The sequence below is a fragment of the Rutidosis leptorrhynchoides genome, unplaced genomic scaffold (assembly GCF_046630445.1).
Source record: "Rutidosis leptorrhynchoides isolate AG116_Rl617_1_P2 unplaced genomic scaffold, CSIRO_AGI_Rlap_v1 contig192, whole genome shotgun sequence".
NCBI classification, from domain to species: domain Eukaryota; kingdom Viridiplantae; phylum Streptophyta; class Magnoliopsida; order Asterales; family Asteraceae; genus Rutidosis; species Rutidosis leptorrhynchoides.
Genome location: NW_027266442.1, coordinates 61527 through 87247, shown reverse-complemented (window position 1 = coordinate 87247; position 25721 = coordinate 61527). Strand labels below are relative to the sequence as shown.

At 36.1% G+C, this 25721-nt stretch overlaps 4 protein-coding genes and 1 pseudogene across 4 annotated transcripts; 4 read left to right on the top strand and 1 right to left on the bottom strand.

The window, feature by feature from the left end:
• Positions 1-503: 503 nt before the first annotated feature.
• Positions 504-7971, top strand: LOC139881762 (probable inactive receptor kinase At5g58300; the record flags this gene model as incomplete). The annotated part of the gene is made up of 3 exons (XM_071866177.1): positions 504-1010; positions 6474-7252; positions 7355-7971. Coding segments are annotated over 3 exons (1903 nt in total), but the record flags the coding sequence as incomplete, so codon positions are not given.
• Positions 7972-9119: 1148 nt separating this feature from the next.
• LOC139881761 (thioredoxin H4-1-like) lies at positions 9120-9862 on the top strand. The gene is made up of 3 exons (XM_071866176.1): positions 9120-9140; positions 9372-9497; positions 9584-9862. The coding sequence occupies exons 1-3, from the start codon at positions 9120-9122 to the stop codon at positions 9860-9862; spliced, it is 426 nt and encodes a 141-aa protein (XP_071722277.1).
• A 1196-nt stretch (positions 9863-11058) lies between these two features.
• LOC139881760 (low affinity inorganic phosphate transporter 8-like) lies at positions 11059-12612 on the top strand. The gene is given in 3 exon segments (XM_071866175.1): positions 11059-11341; positions 11344-12217; positions 12219-12612. Coding segments are annotated over 3 exon segments (1551 nt in total).
• A 241-nt stretch (positions 12613-12853) lies between these two features.
• Positions 12854-14762, bottom strand: LOC139881763 (serine/threonine-protein kinase AtPK2/AtPK19-like; annotated as a pseudogene).
• Positions 14763-21044: 6282 nt separating this feature from the next.
• LOC139881759 (protein NETWORKED 4A-like) lies at positions 21045-25399 on the top strand. Its single transcript, XM_071866174.1, has 3 exons — positions 21045-21270; positions 23814-23891; positions 24006-25399. The coding sequence occupies exons 1-3, from the start codon at positions 21045-21047 to the stop codon at positions 25397-25399; spliced, it is 1698 nt and encodes a 565-aa protein (XP_071722275.1).
• Positions 25400-25721: the final 322 nt, after the last annotated feature.

Sequence of the window (25721 nt, the reverse complement as noted above, 5' to 3'; positions counted from 1 at the left end):
TATGATACTCTCATTTCGTCTCTCAACACATACATATATATATATATATTTAAGATATTGTCACACAAAATAAGCTAACTTGTAAAATACAATAAATTATGTATAAAAGTCATTTTTATCGAGACAAAATGAAAAGTCTAAAAAAATATGTATTGAAAGACGGGAGAGAATAACATTTTTCCTTCGGATTCTTTGCAATACTTACTTTCCGGTATATATAGATAATTTTTATAAAAGAAATGGAATTTGAAAAGTGTAAGTGCTTAGTAATTTGAATTTCTTTTTTTAATGTGAGCTTTGCTTTTCTTTCTTTTTCATAATAAAGAGATCAATCCAACATAACCTTTATTCTCTTTATTACCTTCTTTCTTTATTTTTATGAAAAATTCGGCATCTATATTACTCTTCACTCTCTGCAAACACTTTGGTACATAAAACAAATCAATACTACTAATAATGTACCCTTTGTGCTTCCAGATGGTCTGAAATGTTGCACAACGGAGGCTGAAAAAAAGCAATGATGCTCCTTCAATCCTACATTTTCCTGTTTTTATACTGCTGCCTATCATCATCTCTGAGGTTGTTGCAGGCCCCGACTTGATCGATTCCAATAGACAAGCTCTCCTAGATTTCGTGGCTGCCGTGCCCCACACCAGAAAACTCAACTGGAACAGTACTTCACCAGTATGTGGTTATTGGATAGGAGTCACTTGCAATTCTGATAAAACTAGAGTGATTGGAATTCATCTTCCGGGAGTTGGATTTCATGGCCTTATCCCTGCCAACATTCTAGGAAAGCTCGATGCTCTACGAGTCCTCAGTCTCCGATCAAAGGATCTTGATGGAGTTCTTCCTTCTGATATCACTTCCATTCCATCGCTCCGGTTGCTCTTCCTCCAACGGAATAACTTATCCGGTAGGATTCCTGAATCTCTTTCACCACTGCTAGCTCGATTGGATCTTTCATTTAACTCTTTCACTGGAGATATTCCGTCTAGTATTCAGAACCTGTCGAAACTTGTTGAAATTCGTGCCCGTCTGTCCGTCTGATTGGAGGGAAGAAGATGGAGGAAATGAAGAAGAAGAACAGGGGATTGCATTTCACAATTGGGAATAGCCGTTGGATATGAAACGACGGCGTTTTTTATTGCATTCAGCCGTTGGACGAAACTGCGTCGTTTTCTCTTCGCCTCATACAATGAAAGACGACGTCGTCTTGGCTTGTAGCGAACCGCGTCCGTGTTGTGCCTGGGCTTTGTCTTCTCAACCGGCCCACTCGTCAGCTGTTGCTTCTTCTTCAAGCAAAAGTCATTTCTTCTTCTACACAAAGTATGGCTATACACTTCATCACATGGGTGATTAGACCACATCAAATCCCAGCCAATCCTCCACCTAAAATATGGTCAAGGATGCCTGGACATCACTAGATAATTATCCACAAGATTATAGAGTAGATTTATGTACTTAATGTAATATGAAATTACTTCTCTACTTGTATATATAGACACAACAATGCAATGTAAATAATCATCACTTTTACTTGAGTTAATTCAGAAAATTGAGATTCTATCTCTCATATCACTCTCTTCGATTCTAGAAATTCAACATGGTATCTAAGAGCCAATAGAGAGCTCAGTTTTTACCTTAACTCATCTAAAAAACAATAATAAATATTTACCTTTTTTGAAGAGATTTTCACAAAATGTCTTCGATCACCTCTGATGTAGCCCTCTCTCCATCATCTGATTTTTATCTCCACCTTAGTGAAAATCCTACACAGGCACTAGTCTCACTTCTGCTCGATAACAACAATTATCACTCATGGTCAAGAGCTATGACAATGGCATTAAGATCAAAAGTGAAATTTAATTTTGTTAATGGCAGAATCACTCAACCAAAAGAAGATGATGCAAACTTCTCCAACTGGGACAGATGCAACATAACAGTGTCTTGTTGGATCATGAACTCTGTATCACCCTCAATCAAACCATCCATCTCCAGATTCAACACTGCTCGAGCAATGTGGAAGGATCTACAAGGGAGATTTTCAAAAACAGATTTTTCTAGGATCTCTGATGTCCAAGAAGAAATCTTCACTATCAAACAAGGTGACCTAAATATTTCTGATTATTACACAAAAATCAGGACATTATGGGATGAATTCGATGACTTAAGGGGGGCCAATTCCAGAGTGTGAATGTGCCATAAAATGTAAATGCAAGGCATTAAAGATCATAGCAGAATACTATGAGAATGACAAAATCATCAAGTTTCTGAAAGGTCTAAATCCTATCTATGCCCAAACCAGATCAACCATAATGATGTTGGATCCAATCCCATCTCTTGAGAAGGTATATGCAATAGTTTCCCAATATGAGAGACAGAATGTCTTACTACAGGAAGCAGACGAGTCATCCATTACAGCTTTCTCCTCTGCAAAAGGAACAAAGCAGCATCAAGGGAACAAGAAGAATCCAAAGGCAAAGCTTATCTGCAATTGCTGTGGCAAGAAAGGCCATATTGAAGCTGAATGCTACAGAATTGTAGGATTTCCACCTGATTTCAAATTCACAAGGAATGCTTCTGCAAATCTATTTGCTGCATCAAAACCTGAAGTCACACAGAAAATAGTAACCATGACAATATCACAAGAAGAGTATGAATCTCTAAAAAGGCAGGCTGGATCAAACTCTCAGTCTCAAGTTTCTACTAGCAACATGGCCAACACAACTCATGCTTTCAATGGTAAGCTTTCCACTCAAAAAGAAAACTATTTTTGGTTATTGGACACAGGTGCATCAGACCACATTTGTTGTTCCAAGAGTCTGTTTAAAACATTTAAACCAATCAATAATCATCATATCCAATTACCAAATAAACATTTCATTGCAGTCACTCACATAGGAACGGTTGAATTAACAAACACGATTACACTTCTAAATGTATTATATACCCCAGAATTTGCTTTCAACCTTGTTTCTGCAAACAAGCTGACAGTAAATTCCAATTGTGTTCTAATGGTCTACCCTACAAAGTGTCTCATGCAAGAATTGAGCTCTATGAGGATGATTGGTATAGCTGAGTAAAGAAATGGACTATATTACATGAACTTGACAGACTCTTTTATGCATCCTAATAATTTTTGTACTGAAAAACAGTCATCTGTCAATGTAATCTCAGATTATGCTAGGAAAACTTTTGATGTTTGGCATTTTAAACTTGATCATCCGTCTAGTGCCAGACTTAAGTCTTTTAAAACTATAAATGAAAGCATTAATTTCAAGCATGATCATATCTGTAATGTATGTCATTTTGCTAAACAGAAAAGGTTAAGTTTCCCTATCAGTAACTCTAAAGCCAATGGTAGTTTTGATTTAGTCCATATGGATATTTGGGGACCAACATCTCTATATATGCAAGGTCATAAATACTTCCTAACCATTGTTGATGATTTCACTAGACATACATGGATATACCTAATGAAGCATAAATCTGAGACTAGGGACTTAGTTGAGAGGTTTTACAGAATGGCAGAAACACAGTTTGGCAAAAAGATTAAAATCATTAGAAGTGATAATGGTCTAGAGTTCAATCATAATGCATTTTACAATTCATATGGCATTTTGCATGAAACATCATGTGTTGAGTGTCTTGAAAAAAATGGTAGAGTAGAAAGAAAGCATCAACATATTTTGAATGTAGAAAGAGCTTTGATGTTTCAAAGCAAATTACCTTTAAAATTTTGGAGCTTTGCTCTCTGTCATGCTGTGCATCTAATTAACAGAACACCAACTCCTGTGTTAAAAGACAGAACACCATATGAAATGTTGCATAATAGAATTCATGACTTATCTCATTTAAGGGTGTTTGGTTCATTATGTTTCATTTCTACCCTGGATAGGAACAAGGGAAAATTTACATCTAGATCTTCTAAATGTATTTTGCTAGGACATCAACATGGAATAAAAGGCTACAAGGTTCTACATCTAAATAGTCACAGCATACAAGTAGGCTATCATGTAGTGTTTTATGAGCATGTTTTTCCATATGATGGTCCTCAAGTAGATTTAGACATCCTTTGCTCTATGATTCCTTCTAAAAGGAAGAATGTATCTGTTGTGGAAGAACAGGTTGCATCTCATCATGCTATACATGAAAATGATTTCGAACATGTAGAAAGTGATCATGAGGATTCTGTTGAAGAGATAACTGATTTTCAGGAAATTGATACAGAACCTGTAGAAAGAGTGGAACAACAGATTAGAAAGTCATCTAGAACTAGATTCACACCTAGGCATTTACAAGATTACCATTGCAATCTAGTCCAAGTCTTATCTCAGCAGGACCATGACACTTTCCTCAAAGACTCAACCAGGTACACCTCATCCAATTCACTATCATTTTTTTCTCAGAAATACCTTGCTTTTACCTTAAAAATTTGTTGTCAAAAGGAACCAAATTCTTTTAAGCAAGCTATGGAAGATGAGAAATGGCAAATAGCTATAGAAACGGAACTTAAAGCACTTTAAGACAATCAAACTTGGATTGTATCTGACCTGCTTAAAGGGAAAAGAGTTATTGGCTGCAAATGGGTGTTTAAGCTAAAGCATAAGTCAGATGGTTCAATTGAGAGACACAAAGCCAGACTAGTAGCTAAAGGTTACACTCAAAAAGAAGGCATAGACTATTCTGAAACATTTTCCCCAGTTGCAAAATTCACCACTATCAGAATTCTACTTGCCGTTGCAGCCTCCAAGAAATGGCACACTGCTCAACTAGACATCAATAATGCTTTTCTACATGGTGATCTAGATGAAGAAGTGTACATGAAACCTCCCCCCAGTTCAGACATTGCTCCTAACAAGCGAGTAGACAGTGGAACTTCAAATTGATAGAAGCATTGACACATTTTGGATATTCACAATCCAATTATGACCATTCATTGTTTGTCAAACACATCAATGATTCCTTTACAGCTATCCTAATCTATGTTGATGACTTGATTATTATAAGTAATGATCTAAGTCAAATCACCACAACAAAAACCCTTTTACATGAAAAATTCAGTATTAAGGACCTAGGAAACCTTAAATATTTTTTGGATTTTGAAATAGCTAGATCACAGAAAGGAATTCATATGTGTCAAAGGAAGTATACTTTGAAAATGCTCACTGAGTTTGGTTTTCTTGGCTGCAAACCAACAAGTACTCCAATGGCCTATTCTATGGAGTTTAATGATGAGTCACCAAAGCTTGTGGATTCATCTATCTATAGAACCCTAATTGGAAAGCTACTCTATCTTACACACACTCGACCGGACATTTCACAGAGCACACAATATTTATCACAATTCCTGTGTGAACCAACAGAAGAGCACCTTAAAGCAGCACACAGAGTTCTGAGATATCTGAAATCATCGCCAGGGAAAGGACTCTTCTTTTCTTTTGAGAACAACTTGGATCTGAAGTCCTACTCAAATGCTAACCAGGCGAAATGTCCTCTGACCAAAAAGTCTGTGACCGGTTTTTGTATCTTCCTCGGGGATTCTGTCATTTCCTGGAAATCCAAGAAGCAGTCGACAGTCTCTCGCTCTTCTGTAGAGGCAGAATATCAATCTCTTGCGATGGTGGCCTGTGAACTTCAATGGATACGCTACCTATTTCAAGATCATCAGATTGATCACTCACAACCTGCTCTCTTATACTGTGACAGTCAATCTGCCATACATAAGCAGGAAATACTATTTTTCATGAGCGGACAAAACATATTGAAATTGACTGTCACATTATAAGAAATCAAGTGAAAGCAGGCTTGATTCGTCTATTTTCGATTTCATCTTCACTGCAGATTGTTGACCCGTCTTGACCTGCGAGAAGTCACGCTTGTGGGGTGGGGTGTTGAAATTCATGTCTGTCTGTCCGTCTGATTGGAGGGAAGAAGATGGAGGAAATGAAGAAGAAGAACAGGGGATTGCATTTCATAATTGGGAATAGCCGTTAGATATGAAACGACGGCGTTTTTGATTGCATTCAGCCGTTGGACGAAACGGCGTCGTTTTCTCTTCGCCTCATACAATGAAAGACGACATCGTCTTGGCTTGCAGCGAACCGCGTCCGTGTTGGGCCTGGGCTTTGTCTTCTCAACCGGCCCACTCGTCAGCTGTTGCTTCTTCTTCAAGCCAAAGTCATTTCTTCTTCTACACAAAGCATGGCTATACACTTCATCACATGGGTGATTAGACCACATCAAATCTCAGCCAATCCTCCACCTAAAGTATGGTCAAGGATGCCTGGACATCACTAGATAATTATCCACAAGATTATAGAGTAGATTTATGTACTTAATGTAGTATGAAATTACTTCTCTACTTGTATATATAGACACAACAATGCAATGTAAATAATCATCACTTTTACTTGAGTTAATTCAGAAAACTGAGATTCTATCTCTCATATCACTCTCTTCGATTCTAGAAATTCAACAAAACTTATTGTACTAAGGCTCGAAAATAATTCTATATCAGGATTCATCCCTAGTCTTAACTTGTCTAGGCTTAGGATTTTAAATCTTAGCAATAACAACTTGAATGGCTCCATTCCAAAATCGCTTCAAAATTTCCCGGATTCGTCTTTTAAAGGAAATCATCTTTTATGCGGAACGTCTCTTGTTGCTCGCTCCACAAGTCCCTCCCCTGAGCCTTCTGCTTCTTCACAAATCCGAAACAAAACTTCCCACAATAAATTTCTAGTAGGCTATATCATCGGTATGGTGATTGGAGGTTTGGTTCTTTTGTTTCTCTTAATTCTGATAGCAATTGTATGCTGTATAAAGAGAAAAAACAGTAACGTGCGTGTCACATCAAAGGGAAAATCGGAGAATGAGAAGCAGCCTAATAAAGATTTTGGGAGTGGGATTCAGGAAGCAGAGAAGAATAAACTCTTCTTCTTCGAAGGGTGTTCTTATAGCTTTGATCTCGAGGATTTGCTGAGGGCTTCAGCTGAAGTTCTTGGGAAGGGTAGTTTTGGAACAGCGTATAAAGCCGCGCTAGAGGACGGGACGACAATGGTTGTGAAAAGGATGAAGGAAGTTGTAGTCGGGAAGAAGGAATTCGAGCAGCAGATGGAGGTTGTAGGGAGGTTAGGAGGACAACATCCAAATCTCGTGCCACTTCGTGCTTACTATTATTCCAAGGATGAGAAGCTATTGGTATACAACTACTTCCCAAATGGAAGCTTGTTCACACTTCTACATGGTATGTGCATAAATCTTCTCTCTTTTTAATCAATATTATGATATTCATTTGTTTTGCATTCTCATTCTATTTGTTTGATGCTCGTCTCCATTCATATGATAGGAAACCGGGACGGCGAAAGAACTCCATTTGACTGGGATTCAAGACTAAAGGTTGCACTCGGAACAGCCAGGGGAATTGCACATATCCACACCGATGGAGGACTAAAGAGCGTGCATGGAAATATCAAGTCCTCCAATGTCTTTATTACTCAAGAGCTTGAAGGCTGCATATCCGACGTCAGCTTAGCTCCTCTCATGACATTTCCCATCTCCAGAGCACTAATTGGATACCGTGCGCCAGAAGTAACCGACTCCCGGAAGATCACTCAGAAATCCGACGTCTATAGCTTCGGAGTGCTTCTACTAGAAATGCTGACAGGAAAGGCTCCCCTACAGCAAGCGGGAGGGCGCGACAACATGGTCAATCTCCCACGCTGGGTGAAGTTCGTCGTCCGAGAGGAATGGACTTCGGAAGTGTTTGATGTACAACCGCTGAGGTATCAAAACATTGAGGAAGAGATGGTTCAAATGCTCCAGATTGCTTTGGCTTGCGTAGCTAGGGCACCGGAAATGCGTCCTAACATCGAGGAAGTTGTCAAAATGATAGAGGAAATACGAGTACCGGAATCAAAGAACCTGACGTCCTCAGAGGCAGGTTCTAATGTTGACACCCCTTGATTTGGCGGAAGTAAAAACTCATTGCTTTTAGCTTGAAGTGTATTATTACCATATACAATCCTGAAATCTAATTTCAGGCTGTAGAATATGTTGTATTGTTCCTTTTATTCTCAGACACTCACATTTTATTTTAAGAAGAATCAGATTTTATGTTTAGATTAAAATTAGATTGTACTAGGAGGGTGAGGTGAGCATGAATTTCGCAAAATATAGAAAATCCAAAATTAGGAAATTAGTTACAAAATGCCGATTTTCAAAATTCACAAAAATATGAATGATGAATTAAAACAAAAATCCCATTTTTTTTTTTTGTTTCGAGACTTTTGTTGTTGATTCAACACCAAGCAACAACGAACCCAGAATTCAATTCTGTCTCAACTTCGGATGCTAAATTCTGGGTTTGTTCATTCCTATTACCTGGTTTATTATATGCATTTGTATTATTATATTTTATACATGATACTATTATTTGATTTATGATATGTCACGTGATCTATACATTGTCTTTGGACTTAAACGTGAGGATTCATATAGCCGACTCCACTCGGTGGAATTGAGGCTGGTTGTTGTCGTTGTTGTTCATTCCTATTACCTTCCCTTTTGCAATATCTTGTAAGTTAAGTTGCTGCTCAAATTCAATCACCATTCATTTGTCGGTTTGTTGCATGAAATTATCTTAATGTTTGTTAGTTTGGTGCGTGCAGGTCCATATATAATCTAACCAAAAAAAAAAAGAAGATGATTTCAGTTTAAGTTTGAGGGATCTTCAAGCATACCCAAACCAAAAAAGTATAATTTTTCTTCCCTTTTTTATTCATTAAATCATGTGAACATTTGAAATTTGTAGGATATGAGTAGAAGGCTTGATTTTTAAACTCAGCTCTCTTATGGACTATTGAATTCACCAGGCAAACAATATAAGTGCTACCGGTAGGACTAATAAATTTTGCCTGATGAGTTCGCGAAAAAATGAGTTTCTTTATCAGTGTTCTATGAGTAGTTGCTGTAACGGAAAATGCATGCCTAACAATTTCAAAGGAGCAAAATGCAAATTAGTAGACAGTCGCATTTGTGCATTTTTTTAATATCTTAGCAATTACACAAGGCTGTGTCTTTCTGTACATCTGCTTCTAGGATCTCTGCTTCCGATGGGAAATTGCTGGACACAGGTGAGTTTTTTAGGGTGTATTCGTTGTGTGTCTGGAGAAAAACTCAAAAAAAGATGTTTTTTTTTTCTAAAAATGGTAGAAAACATGCCTTTTAAATGTCAGGAGCAAGATGGGGCCTCTCCTTACCATAATGAACACACCCTTAATCAAATTTGAAATTAAAGACTAGCGCCGACTATATATGTAAAAAAGAAATCGAAATTCTACACATGAATTATATGATTTGTGCAGCTTTGTAGAGGGAATGGGGTTGCTAGTAATAGGGAGTTAAAACATACCAGTGAAAATGTGCATCTTATAATAACTTGGGACAGCTGGGACAAGAACATATCTGAAGCATGCAAGGATAACAAGATTGTGAGTACTTTCCGAATACTTTCTTTTCTTACTAATTGTAGTAATTAGTCCGATCGAGTTATAATCCTTTTCTCTTGGATAATTAGGTTCTGGCCAATTTCAGTGCTACATGGTGCAATCCTTGTAGAAAAATAGCTCCAGTCTACTGTGAGCTTGCTTATAAATATACGTCTCTCATGTTCCTCACCGTGGATGTCGATCAACTAGCGGAGTTGGCTAAAAAGTGGGATGTGAAGGCCACCCCATCATTCTTTTTCCTTAAAGAAGGACGACAGATAGACAAAATCGTCGGGGGAGACAAAGAAGAGCTCAAGAAGAAAACAGCTGCCATTGCTGATCTAGCATCGAAATCACCCGACATTTGATATAAAATTAAGGTCCATATGCTCATCGTCGTCAAAGAATGCTTAACCGAAAAAACTTGTAAGAAAATTATTAGTTGTTAAGGGAAATGTGAATATCAGATTGAAATGAGAAACAAATTTTCCATCATCCTCCATATATAGCCTCATTGAATTTTCTATTGTCGACTTTTTTTAGGGTTACACAACTTCCTAAAATCTCATTTCATCAAACTCAACTTGCTCACACAAGACTAGGCATACTAAGCTGATAAGACTAGGCAACAATCAACAGAGTAACCTAAGCTGATTAAAGCAAATTGATTTCTTTTGGACGTGTCATCGGTTGATTTCGATTTTTCTTTTTCGAATTTTAGAGGGTAATTAAAAAATCGAAATGAATTGATGAAAAACAGTTCAAACCGGACAGGATCGATAGAGGATTTCGAACCGAACTGATGTACAATTAATTATGCATCTATTAGATCGAATGAGGACTTTGGTCACTAAGTAAATATGATGATCATATGCAATAGCCAAAGCCAATGCTTTGTTATTGATGCTATTTCCAATAGAATAGAAACATGGTTCAGAGGTAAATTCATTAGAAAGATAACTTGTGATATAATCCAGCTCCAGCTTATAATCCAACCTTAGCAATAAGGTTAATACAATCTTGGCTTGTTCTGCAAGCATTCACCATTGCTAAATTTACATTTCTGGCGTGACTTGTTTGATTGAGCTCTCGAGCCATCAGCATCAATTCGACTAAACAGAACCCATAAACAATCCAAACTATCATACTACCACTCATTGTTTTTTCCCGGGGAGTAAAAACTTTACATCGTCTAATCTAATTAACCTCAGGCAGCAATGGTAAAACTTAAAGAGGAGATTTCTCGATCGGTCTCTTCCTAGCAAAAGGCCTTGTTAGTCTAGGCAGGGAACTTGTAGAAACCAAAACAGTCAGCATTACTAAGTTCTATTTGCTGCTTAGCATATGCCATTTCTAAACATTATTCCAAGACGCCAAAATCAAGAATAAATATATGTAGGACAACAATCTGTTTGTGCTGGAACATACGTTTTCCTTGAAGTTAACTTTTACCTAGGTAGCATGTCGTTAACCACTATGGACAGCTTGGATCTAGACAAAACTTGCAACATCAGATAAATTATCAGCCATTTACCAATTTCACATCCCAGTGTCTTTTCTCATAATGTCCGATTCAACAAAAGCCGTTTTCTCGGCTCTCGACAATGCAAAGACGCAACTTTATCACTTCAAGGCGATTATCATTGCCGGAATGGGTTTCTTCACGGATGCGTATGACCTGTTCTGCATAACTGCCGTGACAAAGCTCATAGGCAGGTTATACTATTACGATCCCACCACGAATAAACCCGGAGCTCTCCCGAAGAATGTTAACAATGCGATAACGGGCGTTGCTTTATGTGGAACTCTAGCAGGTCAGCTCTTCTTCGGTTGGCTTGGAGACAAACTTGCAGAAAGAAAGTTTACGGAATAACTTTAGTCACCATGGTGGGTTGTGCCATAGCATCAGGGCTTTCCTTCTGTTCTTCGGCTAATAGTGTCATTACTACTCTTTGCTTTTTTCGATTCTGGCTCGGATTCGGGATAGGAGGAGACTATCCACTGTCAGCAGTCATTATGTCTGAGTATGCCAACTCAAAAACTCGAGGAGGGTTTATTGCTGCGGTTTTCGCAATGCAAGGGATAGGAATATTATTCGCAGGAGCAGTTTCCATGATTGTCTCCAAAATCTTCTTGCATGCATTTCCAGCTCCTGAATTTCGAATTAATCAGATTCTTTCCACTCAGCCACAGGCTGATTATATATGGCGCATTGTTTTAGCTTTTGGTGCGATTCCGGCAGCTTTGACTTTCTATTGGAGGCTGAAAATGCCAGAAACTGCTCGATACACAGCCTTGGTTCAGGGGGATCACAAGAAGGCAGCAGCTGATATGGCCAAAGTTCTTACCAATGACACTTTCATCTACGAAGAATCCATCTCCAAGCCTCCCGTTCTGAGCAAAACTCCATACAGACTTTTTTCGAGAGAATTCATGATGAGACATGGACTCCATCTTCTCGGGACTTCTACGTGCTGGTTCTTGCTAGATGTTGCCTTCTACAGTCTACAGCTTACCCAGAAAGATGTATACCCAGCTAGTGGCCTCATACATAAAGCCACGACGATGAATGCAATCCAAGAGATGTATCATCTCTCAAAGGCCATGTTTCTGATTGCATTAGCTGCAACAGTTCCAGGATATTGGTTCACTGTCTTCCTCATCGATAAAATCGGCCGTTTCGTTATTCAACTCGGTGGTTTCCTCCTCATGTCCATTTGTATGGCCATATGATTTCTGCGACGGAAAGAAAACATTGTTCGTTGTTCTCTACGGTCTTACGCTGTTTTTCGCCAACTTTGGGCCCAACAGCACAACATTCATCGTTCCAGCGGAGCTTTTTCCGGCTAGGTTTCGGTCGACGTGCCACGGAATCTCGGCTGCTGCAGGAAAAGCAGGAGCTATTGTTGCTGCATTTGCTTTGCAGAGTATCACCCATGACTTGAAAAAGATCAAGAAAGCAATTATAGCTCTAGCTGTGGTAAACATGCTAGGGTTTTTATTTACTTTCTTAGTTCCGGAAACTAAGGGCCGGTCACTAGAAGAAATCTCTGGGGAGGATAAGGAGATCCGCGGCGAACCAGCAAAAAATTCTCATCCAGAAAGTCAAATGGTTTAGATTGTCAAGCCTCTCAACAACATGACTACACATCTAGGAAATTTAAATTCTTGTAATAATCGACTGAAAGATGTTGAAGACTACTGATATAAATGAAAATAAATTAATATTTCGACAACAATGTGGTCTCTTGATTAGAAATATAGTACAGATGATGAATATTCATCTACAACTTGGACAAATGATTATGAAAAGAAAAAGGAGTATAAATACTCGGCAGGCAATAAATAAGAAAGGAAAATCAAGTATTTGTGTGAAGAAATGAGGCAGCAGGCTTGACATATGTGAATCCCTTAAACGGATTGACATCAAATTTGGGACTAGCAACTGGAGAGTCGGAAAGTGACATGTTGGTCCAGCACTCTTCAAAGTTGGCAACACAATGCTGTCCTGCAACATATGGAAGAAAACTCGGCTTAACTCCGCGACCATCCAATTTCTTCCAGTTAATTAGCTTGAACCACTTGTGCTTTTTTATTTCCTCACTGCCACTTGGTCCACCGCCAAGGCGCTTGCTTGCGTCTTTCTGCAGCAGCCCTTTTAAGAGTGAATGTGCTTCACTTGACAAATACCCTGGCAGCTTCATCTTGTCTTTTAGTATCTTTTCCTGGATCTTCTGCCTGTTGCCTCCAACAAAAGGTGGCTTGCCAGTTAGCATTTCATAAAGCAGGATTCCCACGCTCCACCAGTCAGCAGCTTTATCATGACCTTTTCCAAGAATAATTTCAGGTGCCATGTACTCTAGAGTTCCACACATGGAGTTTGATCGAGCATTTCCATCAAACTCTTTTGCCAAGCCAAAATCAGTCAGCATTACCTGGTGAAGCATGAACAAGGGAACATAAGTTAAAACTAGATGATCCAATTATTCTTTCTATATGAAACCAACAATACATAACATTATTAACAAGCACATAAAAACACCCGCGGGGCACAATAAGGACACTGCAAATCTTACATGACCATCTGCATCCACCAGTATATTTTCAGGCTTGAGATCTCTGTGCATTATGCCATTTGCATGAAGATGAGAAACTGCGGAAACGATCTCAGCAGTATAAACACGTGCCAGATCCTCTCTGAAAAAGGAGAAATTACATGTCAAAAGAGCCGCTTCCTTCCAGGGACTTCAAAAGAAACAACACAAGCAAAACAGCTAAGATAATGTACCTGAACAAGCCTTGCCGATAAAGCTGAAAGAAAAGGTGGCCCCCATTCACAAAATCTAGCACAAGGTATAGTCTATATTTGGTCTGCAAGAATAAGTAAAACTTTTCTCAAGGATTGTATACAGTCACAGCTAAAACATCGGAATTAAGAATCATCAATCCAACCCAAATGAGAGGGAGAGAAGTGGATAGGATTCGAAGCCGGACAACTTAATTTGGAGAGAACCATAAGAGTCCAGTTCACTTATAATAATAGAATAATTTAGGAATCAGAAACTTTGAACAACAAGAAAATGAAAGTTCTTACTTGGAATGAGAATCTGAGCTGCACAATGAAGGGATGGTCTACTTTTGTCAATATATCCCTCTCAGCTTTCATGTATTCAGCATGATTTTTCTCTACAATCTTGTCCTTACGCATTACCTTCATGGCATATATTTCTGAGGTACCACTCCTCCTGACTTGATACACCTTCGCAAAAGCACCTTGGCCAACTACCTTCAGGACATCAAAATCTTCAAGTCCGACAGGCCGCTCTTTGACAGCATCACAGTTTTCATGGCAGTTGCTGTTTTGGATCTCAACATCAATAGAAGGTCTCCCAGGTTCTTTCTCAGTTTCCAGGCTAACTTCCTCCACAAGCTCCAGTGAATCTTCGGTCTCATGGAGTGTGAGCTTGCTAAGCTTCAACGACTGGCTAACATAACTTGACGGGCCAACCAAAGAATGTGACCGGCTACAGATGACATCAGGATCGTCGTAGAGCAATTCATTTCCGTCTGCAGTTGCAACCAAATTTTTGGCACTCTCAGAATTGACTTGGACATGGTTTTGAACTGGAGCAGGGCCAAACACATCAGAAAAATCAAACTCGACATTATCGGTTGCAGGAAGAGCATCGGGTGGTCCAAGCAGCTGACTGTGGGAGAGGGTTTTCGTGCAAAAACCGCAGTCAAACTAGATACTTGGGAGGAGACCATGGTGCTTTATTATACCAAATGAGAGGAGAGCAAAACAGGTTGAGAGCAAAAATGTCTAACTACTACAGATGGGTGTGTCCAAAACTAGGTCCAAAGATTATAAGAGATAAGCAAGGATGCCTGACAATGGCCTTAAACAACAGGAAGCTAATGTATACAATTGGAGTTCCAAGAAAACTTGCAATTGAGCAAAAAAGAATCGGGGAGAAGGCTAGGGTGTTGTTTCCCGATTTGCAGGAAACAGAGGATGCAGCAGTACTTGCAGAATTCATGAAGATGAGGCCAACAACTGCAAATTCCCACGAAATAAAACAAAATCAAACAAAATTCGAGCATTAATCAATACAATAGAAAAAGCAAAAAAAATATTGGAATTTAAAAACCAAAGCTTGAGATCCAAAACGCAAGAATTAAGGGTGAAACAATTCCAACGAACAATAGCAAGAGATGTAATCCATAAAGAATTGAAAATTCTGATGTAAATATGGACCCTAACAGGAAGAAGAATTGGGGATTTACCAGTGAAGATCGCCGATTGGAAAGAGAGAGAGAAAGGAGAGTTCTTTTTTGGTTTCCCTTGTGAAAAGTTCCACAAATTTGATTTCAGGCTGCCAGATACCGAATAACTTGGTCTCTTGATTCTAGATCCCAACTACGTGGCAGATTCTTATTGGCTAGTTATGGTAACTCGTAAATCGCCAATTCACAAAATTTGTTTTTGGTTTGGTGTGCACTGTGCCTGAGTTGGCTGGCAACCACACGCTATCACGTGGTCACACTTTTAGCAATTTCTTGGACCAAATTGCTAGAGCTGTGGATGGGTCCAACCCAATCTACCCCTCCGTCCGATCCAACCCAATTCAATAGAATTTTAGTTTATTTGGATTTTGTCGTTTGGTCGTTTGTTTGTTTTTTTGGAACACTAGTCAGTGGGCCCGTCCGTTGGACGGAAAGTCCGTATTTTTAAAAATTTAAAATTTAATATATATTATATAAAAAATTATTACATCTATCAAAATTTTTTTTAACTTTAAAATTTATTTTTTCAAAAATAATAAATATAATAAAAGATAAGAGTTATGTATCAAGATTTCATAATAAAATTTATAATTTCATCTAATCAATTTAATTATTTCTATTGTTTGAAAAATAATATGTGCCCGTTTTAATTAAGAATGAAAAAATATATATAACGGGCATTTATGAGGAATAATGTTTAAGCAAAAATAATATATATTATAATTTAATTTGGAATGATTTTTTTTCATAATATGTCCGTTTGAATAGGAAAATGGTAGATGTATTCGTTTTAATTAGGAATAGGAAAAAATAATATGAATTTTATTAGAAATATTTTTTAAAATAATAGATGAAATTGATTAGGAATAAAATTATTATATTAAAAAAAAGTAATTGATAGAATTTTATTAGAAATCATTACGTTTTTATTGTATTTTGATTTCCTAATTAAAAAAGGAAAAAAGAATAATATGATTGATTTAAAATTATAACTTGATTTCTAATTAAAGTGTCCCCGTTCGTTGGACGGAAAGTCTATACCTTTAAAAATAAATAATTTAAATATATATTACAAAAAATTAAAAAAATAATATATATATTTTAATTTGATTAGGAATAATTTTTTTTAGCAATATATCCATTTGAATAGGTAAAAAAGAAAATGTGCCCATTTTCATTAGAAATACAAAAAAGTAATATAATGAATTTTCATTAGAAAAAAATTGTTAAATAAAAAAATTAGGAAAAAAATATAGTGTATTATAATTTTATTAGGAATATATTTTTATTGTGTTTTGATTTCCTAAATAGAATAGGAAAAATCATAGACTTATAATTATAATTTGAAACCTAATTAAAGTTGAAGTTCTAAATGAGGAATATAGTTTAATAAAAAAATTAAAAATTAAAAAATATTATATATTATTATTTGATTAGGAATAATTTTTCTAACAATATGTCCGCTTGGATAGGAAAAATAAATGTGCCTATTTTAATTAGAAATAGAAAAAAAGAATATAATGAATTTTTATTAGGAAAAATTATTTAATAAAAAATAGAAAAAAATATAGTGTATTATAATTTTATTAGGATTTTTTTAAAATAATGGATAGGAAATTGATTAGGAATAAAATTATTATATTAAGAAAAAGTAATTGGTAGAATTTTATTAGGAATAATTATGTTTTTATTGTATTTAAATTTTCTAATTAGAAAAGGAAAAAATAATATTATTAACTTAAAATTGTAACTTGAAACCTAATTAAACTCAAAGTTTTTATATTCATGTGTCAAATTACTATTCGTTAATAAAACGCCATATGTCGGATGTGTCAAATATATGTCAAATATTATATCAAAAGGGATTATTTTAACTTTATATCAATTATAATTATTTTGATTTTATTTCAAAATCTACAATCCCATTAGAATCAAAATTTTATTTTGTTTTTAAAAATAATAAAAGTAGCAAAACGTAAAAATTACATATCAAGATTTGATTAGATAATAAAATTTATAATTGCATCTAACCAATTCAATTTTTCCTATTGTTTGAAATATAAGATACACTCATTTTAATTAAGAATTTAGAAAAAAATATAGTGGATTTTTATTAGGAATAAAAGTTTAACAAAAACTTAGAAAAATAATAATATATTATATTTTGATTAGAATTTTTTTTAACAATATGTCCGTTTGAATAGGAAAAAAGAAGACATGCCTGTTTTAATTATAAATAAGAAAAAGATATAATGAATTTTAATTAGAAAAAATTATTAATTGTTTGAAAAATAAAATATGCCCGTTTTAATTAAGAATAGAAAAAAATATAGTCGATTTTATTAGGAATAATAGCATAATAAAAAAATTAGAAAAATAATATATATTGTAATTTGATTAGAAATAATTTTTTTAATAATATGTCCGTTTGAATAGGGAAAAATAATATATGCCCGTTTCAATTAATATATATATATAGTGTATTATAATTTTTTTAGAAATAATTTTTTAAATAATAGATAGAAAATTGATTAGGAATAAAATTATTATATTAAAAAAAATAAGTGAAAGATAAAAGAGAATAGGAATCTCATATGATTAGGAATAAGTAATTGATAGAATTTTATTAGGAATCATTATCTTATTGTTTTTGAATTCTTAATTAGAATAGAAAAAAAATATTGACTTAAAATTATAATTTGATTTCTAATTAAATTCAAAAACTTAATTTTTAAATTAAACGCCATGTGTCGGATGTTGATTTGACAATAAAATTTGCAATTGAATTGCAATTTGAACAAATTGAACAAATTGAAAAAGTCTCTCTATTATATATAAGATTTATCTTTATTTTTATTATAAATTGTGTTATGAGTAGATCTGGTCATGGGTTCGGATTGATGGTTTAACAAAGATAAAATACATGAATAAAAGTTTAAAATAAATGCTAAATGAAAATCTTACTTTCTAGTATTGATGGTTGGTGTACAAATCACCAAATGGCAATCGTATTGTTAGCCAAAATACCCAAGTTCGTGATGAGAAAGGAGGAGGGTTGCGGTAGGTTGGCGGCAGCATAAAAATAGCCAAAATTTCATGATATGAATTCTACAACCTCATAAACGACGCGTTGTATCAGATCCCAGATACATCGATAAATGAGCAAGGGTCGGGATCGTCGTCCTCACAGAGCGACGCGCCATGTCGACGTCCGAATATGGTGTTAAATGAGCAAGGGTTCCTACATACTGTGGGACGGATGTGGATAAAGAAGTTAGTTCCAATACGTACTATAGATAGTGGGGCGGATGGTAGACGTATAGGTAGGACTAGAGAGTGTAGGAGAGCGGTCCTATAGAAACAAAGAGAGGTTATAGATAGGAAATTAAGAGTAGGAAGTTGAAATATAGGTACGCTTACAGGGAAATCACTAGAGATAGAGGAGGCGATGGGAGAAGAAAAGTGCACATCATGTGTCTTCAAGAGACGAAGTGACCCGACCAAAAGAGCAGGATGCTGGGTAAAGCAGGACACAAATTATGGTATGCCGGAAAAGATAAGAATAAAAATGGAGTAGGAATAGTTGTCCACAAATTCATTGTGGACGATGTTGTCGAGGTCCAGAGATACGATGATCGAGTGATCCGTATCAAGGTCATGATGGGAAAAGACGTGTTGCACATCATCAGTGCTTATGCTCCGCAAGTAGGTCTGGATGATAATGTGAAGCAAGAATTTTGGGATAAGATGGATGATATAATGCAAACTATCCCAATTGAAGAGAAAGTTATCATCGAAGGGGACCTAAACGGACATGTGGACACGAGTAGGGATGGATATGAAGAAGCGCATGAAGGATATGGATATGGTAGTAGAAACAGGGAGGGAGAGTCAATCATAGACTTTGCATCGGCTTATGACTTGTGCTACCAAACACTTGTTTCCAAAAACGGGATTCCCATTTGGCTACATTTAAGAATGGTAGGAACCTTAGTCAAATAGATTTCTTCCTTATACGAAGAAGGGATCGTCGGGAATGTAAGGATTGCAAGGCGATACCGGATGAAGCACTTACAACACAAAATAGGTTGTTGGTGTTAGACATGAGGATTAGGCAATGGAAGCCTAAGAAGAACGCCGTCGAGAAACCCAAAATTCGCTGATGGAGCCTTAAAGGAACAAAACAAGAAGACTTTAAGAACTCAATGGCAGCCGAGGCCATTTGAAGTCTAGATGATGATGCAAATGCCGTGTGGGAGGCTATGGAAAGTTGCATCAAAAGAGTAGCTTCTTCGACACTTGGAGTCTCAAAGGGGAAAGGAGTGGCACCTAGAGGAGCTTGGTGGTGGGATGATGCGGTGAAGGAGAAAATTAAAGAAAAGAGAATTTGTTTCGAAACTTGCCTAAATCTCAAGATATCTTTGCATTTGAGAAGTATAAATTGGCAAGTAAAGAGGCTAAAAAGGCCGTCAAAAAAGCGAAGAAAAAGTTTTTTGATGGCTTGTATGATAAGTTAGATACTAGAGAAGGAGAAAATGAGATATACAAAATAGCTCGGCGAAGAGAGAGGAGTAGTAAAGACATCAACGGAATAAGATGTATAAAGAACGAGGAGGACAAGGTATTGGTGTCTGATGTAGATATCAAGTTAAGATGGAGAAACTATTTTGATAAGTTATTCAATGGAGTATAAGGGGAGCAAATCGTGGAGCCTCCTAGGAATGAGGATAGAAGGATTTGCTATACAAGAAGGATTCGTTTTCTTGAAGTTAAGGAAGCTTTAAGAAAGATGAAGAATGGGAAAGCCTGCAGCCCAAATGATATCTCCATAGAGTAGTGTCTTGGAGATATAGGCATTGCATGGTTAACAAGACTATTTAACAAGATACTGGTCTCGTGCAAGATGCCAAATGCTTGGAGAAAAAATACATTAGTCCCTATTTTTAAAAATAAGGGTGACATCCAAGATTGTGCTAACTATCGAGATATTAAGCTCATTAGCCACACTATGAAACTTTGGGAGCGGGTCATTGAACATAGATTGAGAGCTACTACGACGATATCCGAGAACTAGTTTGGCTTCATGCCTGAACGATCAACCATGGATGCACTCTTTCTTGTTAGGAGTTTAATGGAGAATTATAGAAGCAACAAAAAAGACTTTCACATGGTGTTCATCGACATAGAAAAGGCGATGATAGAGTCCCTAGAAACATCGTTTAGTGGGCTTTGGCCCAGCAAGGGGTATCTAGTCATTATATCCACCTTATCCAAGATATGTATGAGGGGGTACGGACTAGAGTCCGGACGAATAGAAGAGATACGTTTGATTTCCCAATCACCATCAGTGTACATCAAGGCTCGGCTTTAAGTCCATATTTTTTCACTTTAGTGATGGATGTCCTGACTCGACATATCCATGATGACATACCGTGGTGTATGTTATTTGCAGATGATGTCATTTTGATAGACGAGAGCAGAGAAGGAGTAAATGGGAAGTTAGAGTTGTGGAGGGAAACCTTGAAGTCGAAAGGTTTCAGGTTTGAGTCATAGTAAGACGAAATATATGCACTGTAACTTTAGCGGAGAAGTCAGACAAGTACGATCCAGCTAGGAGGAGTGGATGTACCGAGGTGTGATAGGTTCCGATATCTAGGGTCTATCCTACAAGAAGATGGAGAGGTTGACAGGGATGTCACCCACCGTATTCAAGCAGGATAGGCAAAATAGAGAAGTGCAACATGTATCTTGTGTGATCGACATATGTCGAGTCGGCTAAAAGGAAAGTTCTATAGAACAGCAGTGAGACCAACTATTCTATATGTGAGCGAATGTTGGCCGATAAAGAAACAACAAGAGCACAAGATCAAAGTGGCAGAGATGCGGATATTAAGGTGGACGAGTGGACTTACTCTGAGGGATAAAGTTCGAAATGAGACTATAAGGAGCGATTTAAATGTTGCACCTATAGACGAGAAGATAAGAGAGGGTATACTTAGGTGGTTTGAACATGTGAGGCGTAAGACCTAGAGAAGCTCCTGTTCGGAAAGGTGAGAACATAGATATAGGAACAAAGAGGAGAGGGAGAGGGAGACCTAGACTCACGTGAGAGAGGGTAGTTAGAAAGAATTTAGAAATTTTAGGTATTTCAGAAAACTTAGTAGTCGAGAGAGGAGAGTGGCATCGTAGTATTCACGTAGATGACTACTTATAGATAGTGTCATAGGGTTAGAAAAGCTAGTTATACGATATATCATTTCTCTACTAGGGATAGAAAAACTATATATACGAATACATAATATATCTTTATATTATATAGCATGATTTATTATATGCATTTGTATTATCGTATTTTATACATGATACTATTATTTGATTTATGATATGGCATGTGATCTACACATTGCCCTTGCACTTACACGTGATGATTCATATAGCCGACTCCACTAGGTGGAATTGAGGCTGGTTGTTGTTGTATTGTTAGCCAAAATAAAAGGTATAACGTAAAAGATGAAGAAATTCTTACACAAAATTGAGATGATTTAATTTAATATAAATTTTTCGTTTAAATTTTTATTATGAGCTTCTATATTTGAGACCTTTTATAGAGAGTATTAAAAATAACATTGGACCTTGTTCAAGTTTTAAACAACATTTATTTTGAGCTTCATTCATCACATATATTTTCTAAAAAACTTTAGGGCCTAATCTGTCACCTTTTTTGACTAATACTTTATCCGGCTAGAGACTCTAGATTTGCTATAAATCTATCATTATATTGTGTGATTTATAAATCGAGAATAAGACCACTTCCAATGTAATTTTTTTGTAAGTTTTTTATGTGACATATAAGTCAACAAGAAATTCTATAATGTATTAGAGTGCATTGATACAGTTTTTTATTTTAAACGAGTCTTTCCTATTTTATTGATCCACATTATCTTTTCTATTATTTATTTATCTTTGTTTGTTATATAAAAAATATAAAAAAAATCTTATTGAATATTCATGCATTGGAGTATATGAGTTTCTTAATTGATGGATTTTTAATTCCTTTTCTCCCATTTAATTGTCGTCAATGTGGCGGAGAAAAAATCGTAAATAAAAACTTGCATTGATAGTACTCTAAGTTCATAAATGTAAATATGTAATGATCAATCTTTAACCATTTCCGAATCAAAAGTACATAACATAATTTATTTTGATATGAATGTAAGATTACTTCCGTGCTTAGTTAATTGTCACATTTTTCATGTCATTTACATAAAAAATTATAATTATTTAGAGACAGATGGAGTATATGTAAGTAGAAATTACAATAGTACATGTTTCTTTTATTTCTTTTTGGAATTTAAGTAGAATGTACATGTTTTTTTTCTTAATAAATAGAAAGTACATGTTTAGTTCAGTTGATCAACTTAATTTAATTTTTCCATATCCAGTCATAAAATTCAACATTAGCTGAAACGGGCAATTTCCCGCGAAACGCGGGGTAATCGACTAGTAATGATAATAATATTCTTTTCGTATATAAATAGATGATGTTTTTGGAGATTTTTTTTTATCTTTAAATAGATAACGTTTTAAGAATTTATTTTTATCTCTACTAATTTTATACATATAATTAATATTTTAATGAAAAAAAAAAAGATAAAATTATAAAATAAAAATAATTTATATATTAAAATTAATGATATTGATAGTAAAAATATCAATAGAGGTATAATATTTTTTTTCGGAAATCGGAGGGAAAACAATAAAATATTTGAAAAGTTTTAAAAAATGAAAACTCGAAATTGAAAAGAATGGTATGTATGGTCCGTCCAAATGCAAATTGATAAAAGTAGGAGTGCTGTCAGGGTGTGGCCTTGTGTTCCCTTCCCTCAATCGGCGTTTTCTCTTTGTCTTCCCCCAAAGAAAAAAGAGTTTCGTAGTTATCATCAAGTTTCGTAGTTATCATCATCATCATAATAATAATTCAGATTTGCGGAAGAAAGAAGTTGTTTGATTATTCTCTTTCTGTTCAAAAATCCTAGCAGTAGCAGGTCAGTCATCGATTTTCATGTTTTGCTTTACTCTTTGCTTTCTCTTCATTGAATCACTCACGGTACTGGAATTTGTTTTGCATTACCTTAATTTATACCTTAACTAGTAATTAACTGATCTGATGATGATTACTCCATTGAAGAAACATCCTGTGATGGTTTTCTTACTTTAAACATTCTTGTTGCACTTTAGATCTGTCGTCTAAATGTCTTTTTAGTGATGAATTTTGTGTTCGTGACAAGCAATTTGTGAAAATTCATCTTCGCTTTATGGTTCATCACTAACTTTACTGGTTAGGGTTATGTTTATATTTATGGCTGAATTGATATTGGAATCCTGGTTGTTTCAAATGGCTGGCCTGCTGGCCGTATTTTTTTGTTCAGAGTTGTAGGGATTAGGATCTTCCAGCAATTCTGGTTATTTTAGTTTTTTACATTCTTCTACGGCATTTTTGTCTAATGTGTATTCGGATGCATTTGATTTCAGGTCAGATGGAGGTGGATAGGAAGATGACCGAGAGTAAAAACTTGGATTTGAAAATGAATTCTAAGCATAACGTTGCAGGTAAGATCTCCAAAACTTTCATAACATAATTTTTTTCATCTCCTTTTTTATTTCGATCGTCTTAAGAAGATGGGCTAGCAAATGAATGTAAACATACATGGTTTCCTGATGCAGATATGGAACAAAGCGTCCAGCACCTGCTCAAGTTTGTTGAAGAAGGTGGGAAAAGTATATTAGGCAAGGCTGACATTGAATCGGACAATAGTCAGGAGGAGTTGGTAGCTCATATTCAGGAATTTCATCGTTTGTTTAGATCACTGGCTGCCCAATTTCATGACTGCAAGTATGTAACACCATCAGAAAATGGAAATCATCCAGCGCCTCGCAGTTCAGTGTCTGAGTCGTCATCATCTTTGTCATCGGACTCTGATTCTGAATATGCAGTTACTTCTGTCAACGACATTGCTGATAGTGACCTGAGCTTGAAGGTTGCAGCCAATGGGAATTATGAAGAATTGCTTGGAAGAGTTGCCAAGTATGAGGAAGAATTAAATTACTTGAAAGTTAAATTCCATCTTTCAGGGATAGAAATTGATAGAATGAAGAGTGAGCTTGAAAAGGCAAGTACTCGGCTCAAATCAGCACAAGAAGAGATTGATGCAAGTGATGCTAAACTCGAAACAGAGAGAATGGAAGTTGTCCATTTGAAAGAGAAAATAGCTGAGCTAGAAGCTTGCGCTTCAGAATCAAACCGTAGGACTGCAAATTTGATCGTTGAACTTGAAGAAAGTAGAGCAAGTCGTCAGGTGTCAGACAAAGAGATTGTAATGCTGAATGCTAAGCTTGGTTCCGAGACTAGGCAAGTTTCAGAACTGAAGGAGGAAATAGCGAAATACAAAGCTGCCCTATCTGAAACTCAGACAAACTTTTCTAAAGCAAAAGCACAGATGCAATCTGAAATGCATCAGTTGACAGAGAACTGCGCAACATTAAACGCCAGGCTCGTAGAATGGCAATTGCAAGGCAAATGTCTTGAAGATAAACTAAAACGGCACGAGGATGCAGAAATGGAGATGAAAAGCCTGCTAGAGAACAAGGAGTATGCAATGCAAAGTGAGATTAACAACCTGAAAGAACAACTTGGTAACAAAGGAAACCATGTGGAAGTTTTGAACAAAGACTTTGATAATCTTAAGTTAAAGTATGATATGCTAATGGCAGAAAAAGATGGGTTCAAAGCCAAAATAGACGAGCTGTTTGCTGAAGTAAGTTCACGAGACGATACGGTAAAGCAAATGGCGGAGCAACTAAACCAGTCAAATGCAGATAATGTGAAAAATGTTGCCATCTCTGAAGAAGAAAGGAAGGTAATAAGGAAATTGGAAGTGAGGGTAGATGAGCTGGAGAAAGATGTTGGAATGCAAAAGAGTATGGTTTTAAACGGTGCTGAGGAGAAAAGGGAGGCAATCAGACAACTGTGTTTCACTCTCGATTACTATAGAAATGAGTATAGAGAGCTGAGGGAAGCTTTTCGTTCCAATAAGCGTTATGCATTGATGGCTGCATAATGTGGCTTAGGTTCCATGTCTATCAAGTAAGTCTTTTGAGGCTTACTTGTGTATTTCATTTTCATGCTGTATGTCTTTGATGAATGAGTTTAAATGTGCTGTCAGATTTACTTTAAATATTTAGTCTTGGATATTTGTTGGATGATTATATATATATATATATATATAAGTTTTAAGCTTTGTATTATGCATTTATGGATGATTTTCTATACTGAACCTCTCTTATTGAGACTCTTTTTGATGACTTTGATTGCATCAAATCATCAACGATATATTTGTTTGAAGAGAAAGGAACACCAACCGTATAGTTACAATGCCTGCA

Bases quoted from the DNA above. Each gene is read 5' to 3' on its own strand.
- LOC139881761 (XM_071866176.1), top strand. From the start codon at position 9,120: ATGGGAAATTGCTGGACACAG. The intron at 9,141-9,371 runs GTGAGTTTTTTA...TGATTTGTGCAG, and splicing joins TGGGAAATTGCTGGACACAG to CTTTGTAGAGGGAATGGGGT. The intron at 9,498-9,583 runs GTGAGTACTTTC...TTGGATAATTAG, and splicing joins CATGCAAGGATAACAAGATT to GTTCTGGCCAATTTCAGTGC.
- LOC139881759 (XM_071866174.1), top strand. From the start codon at position 21,045: ATGTCGAGTCGGCTAAAAGGAAAGTTCTATAGAACAGCAGTGAGACCA. The intron at 21,271-23,813 runs GTATACTTAGGT...ATTTGATTTCAG, and splicing joins AGACGAGAAGATAAGAGAGG to GTCAGATGGAGGTGGATAGG. The intron at 23,892-24,005 runs GTAAGATCTCCA...TTCCTGATGCAG, and splicing joins TTCTAAGCATAACGTTGCAG to ATATGGAACAAAGCGTCCAG.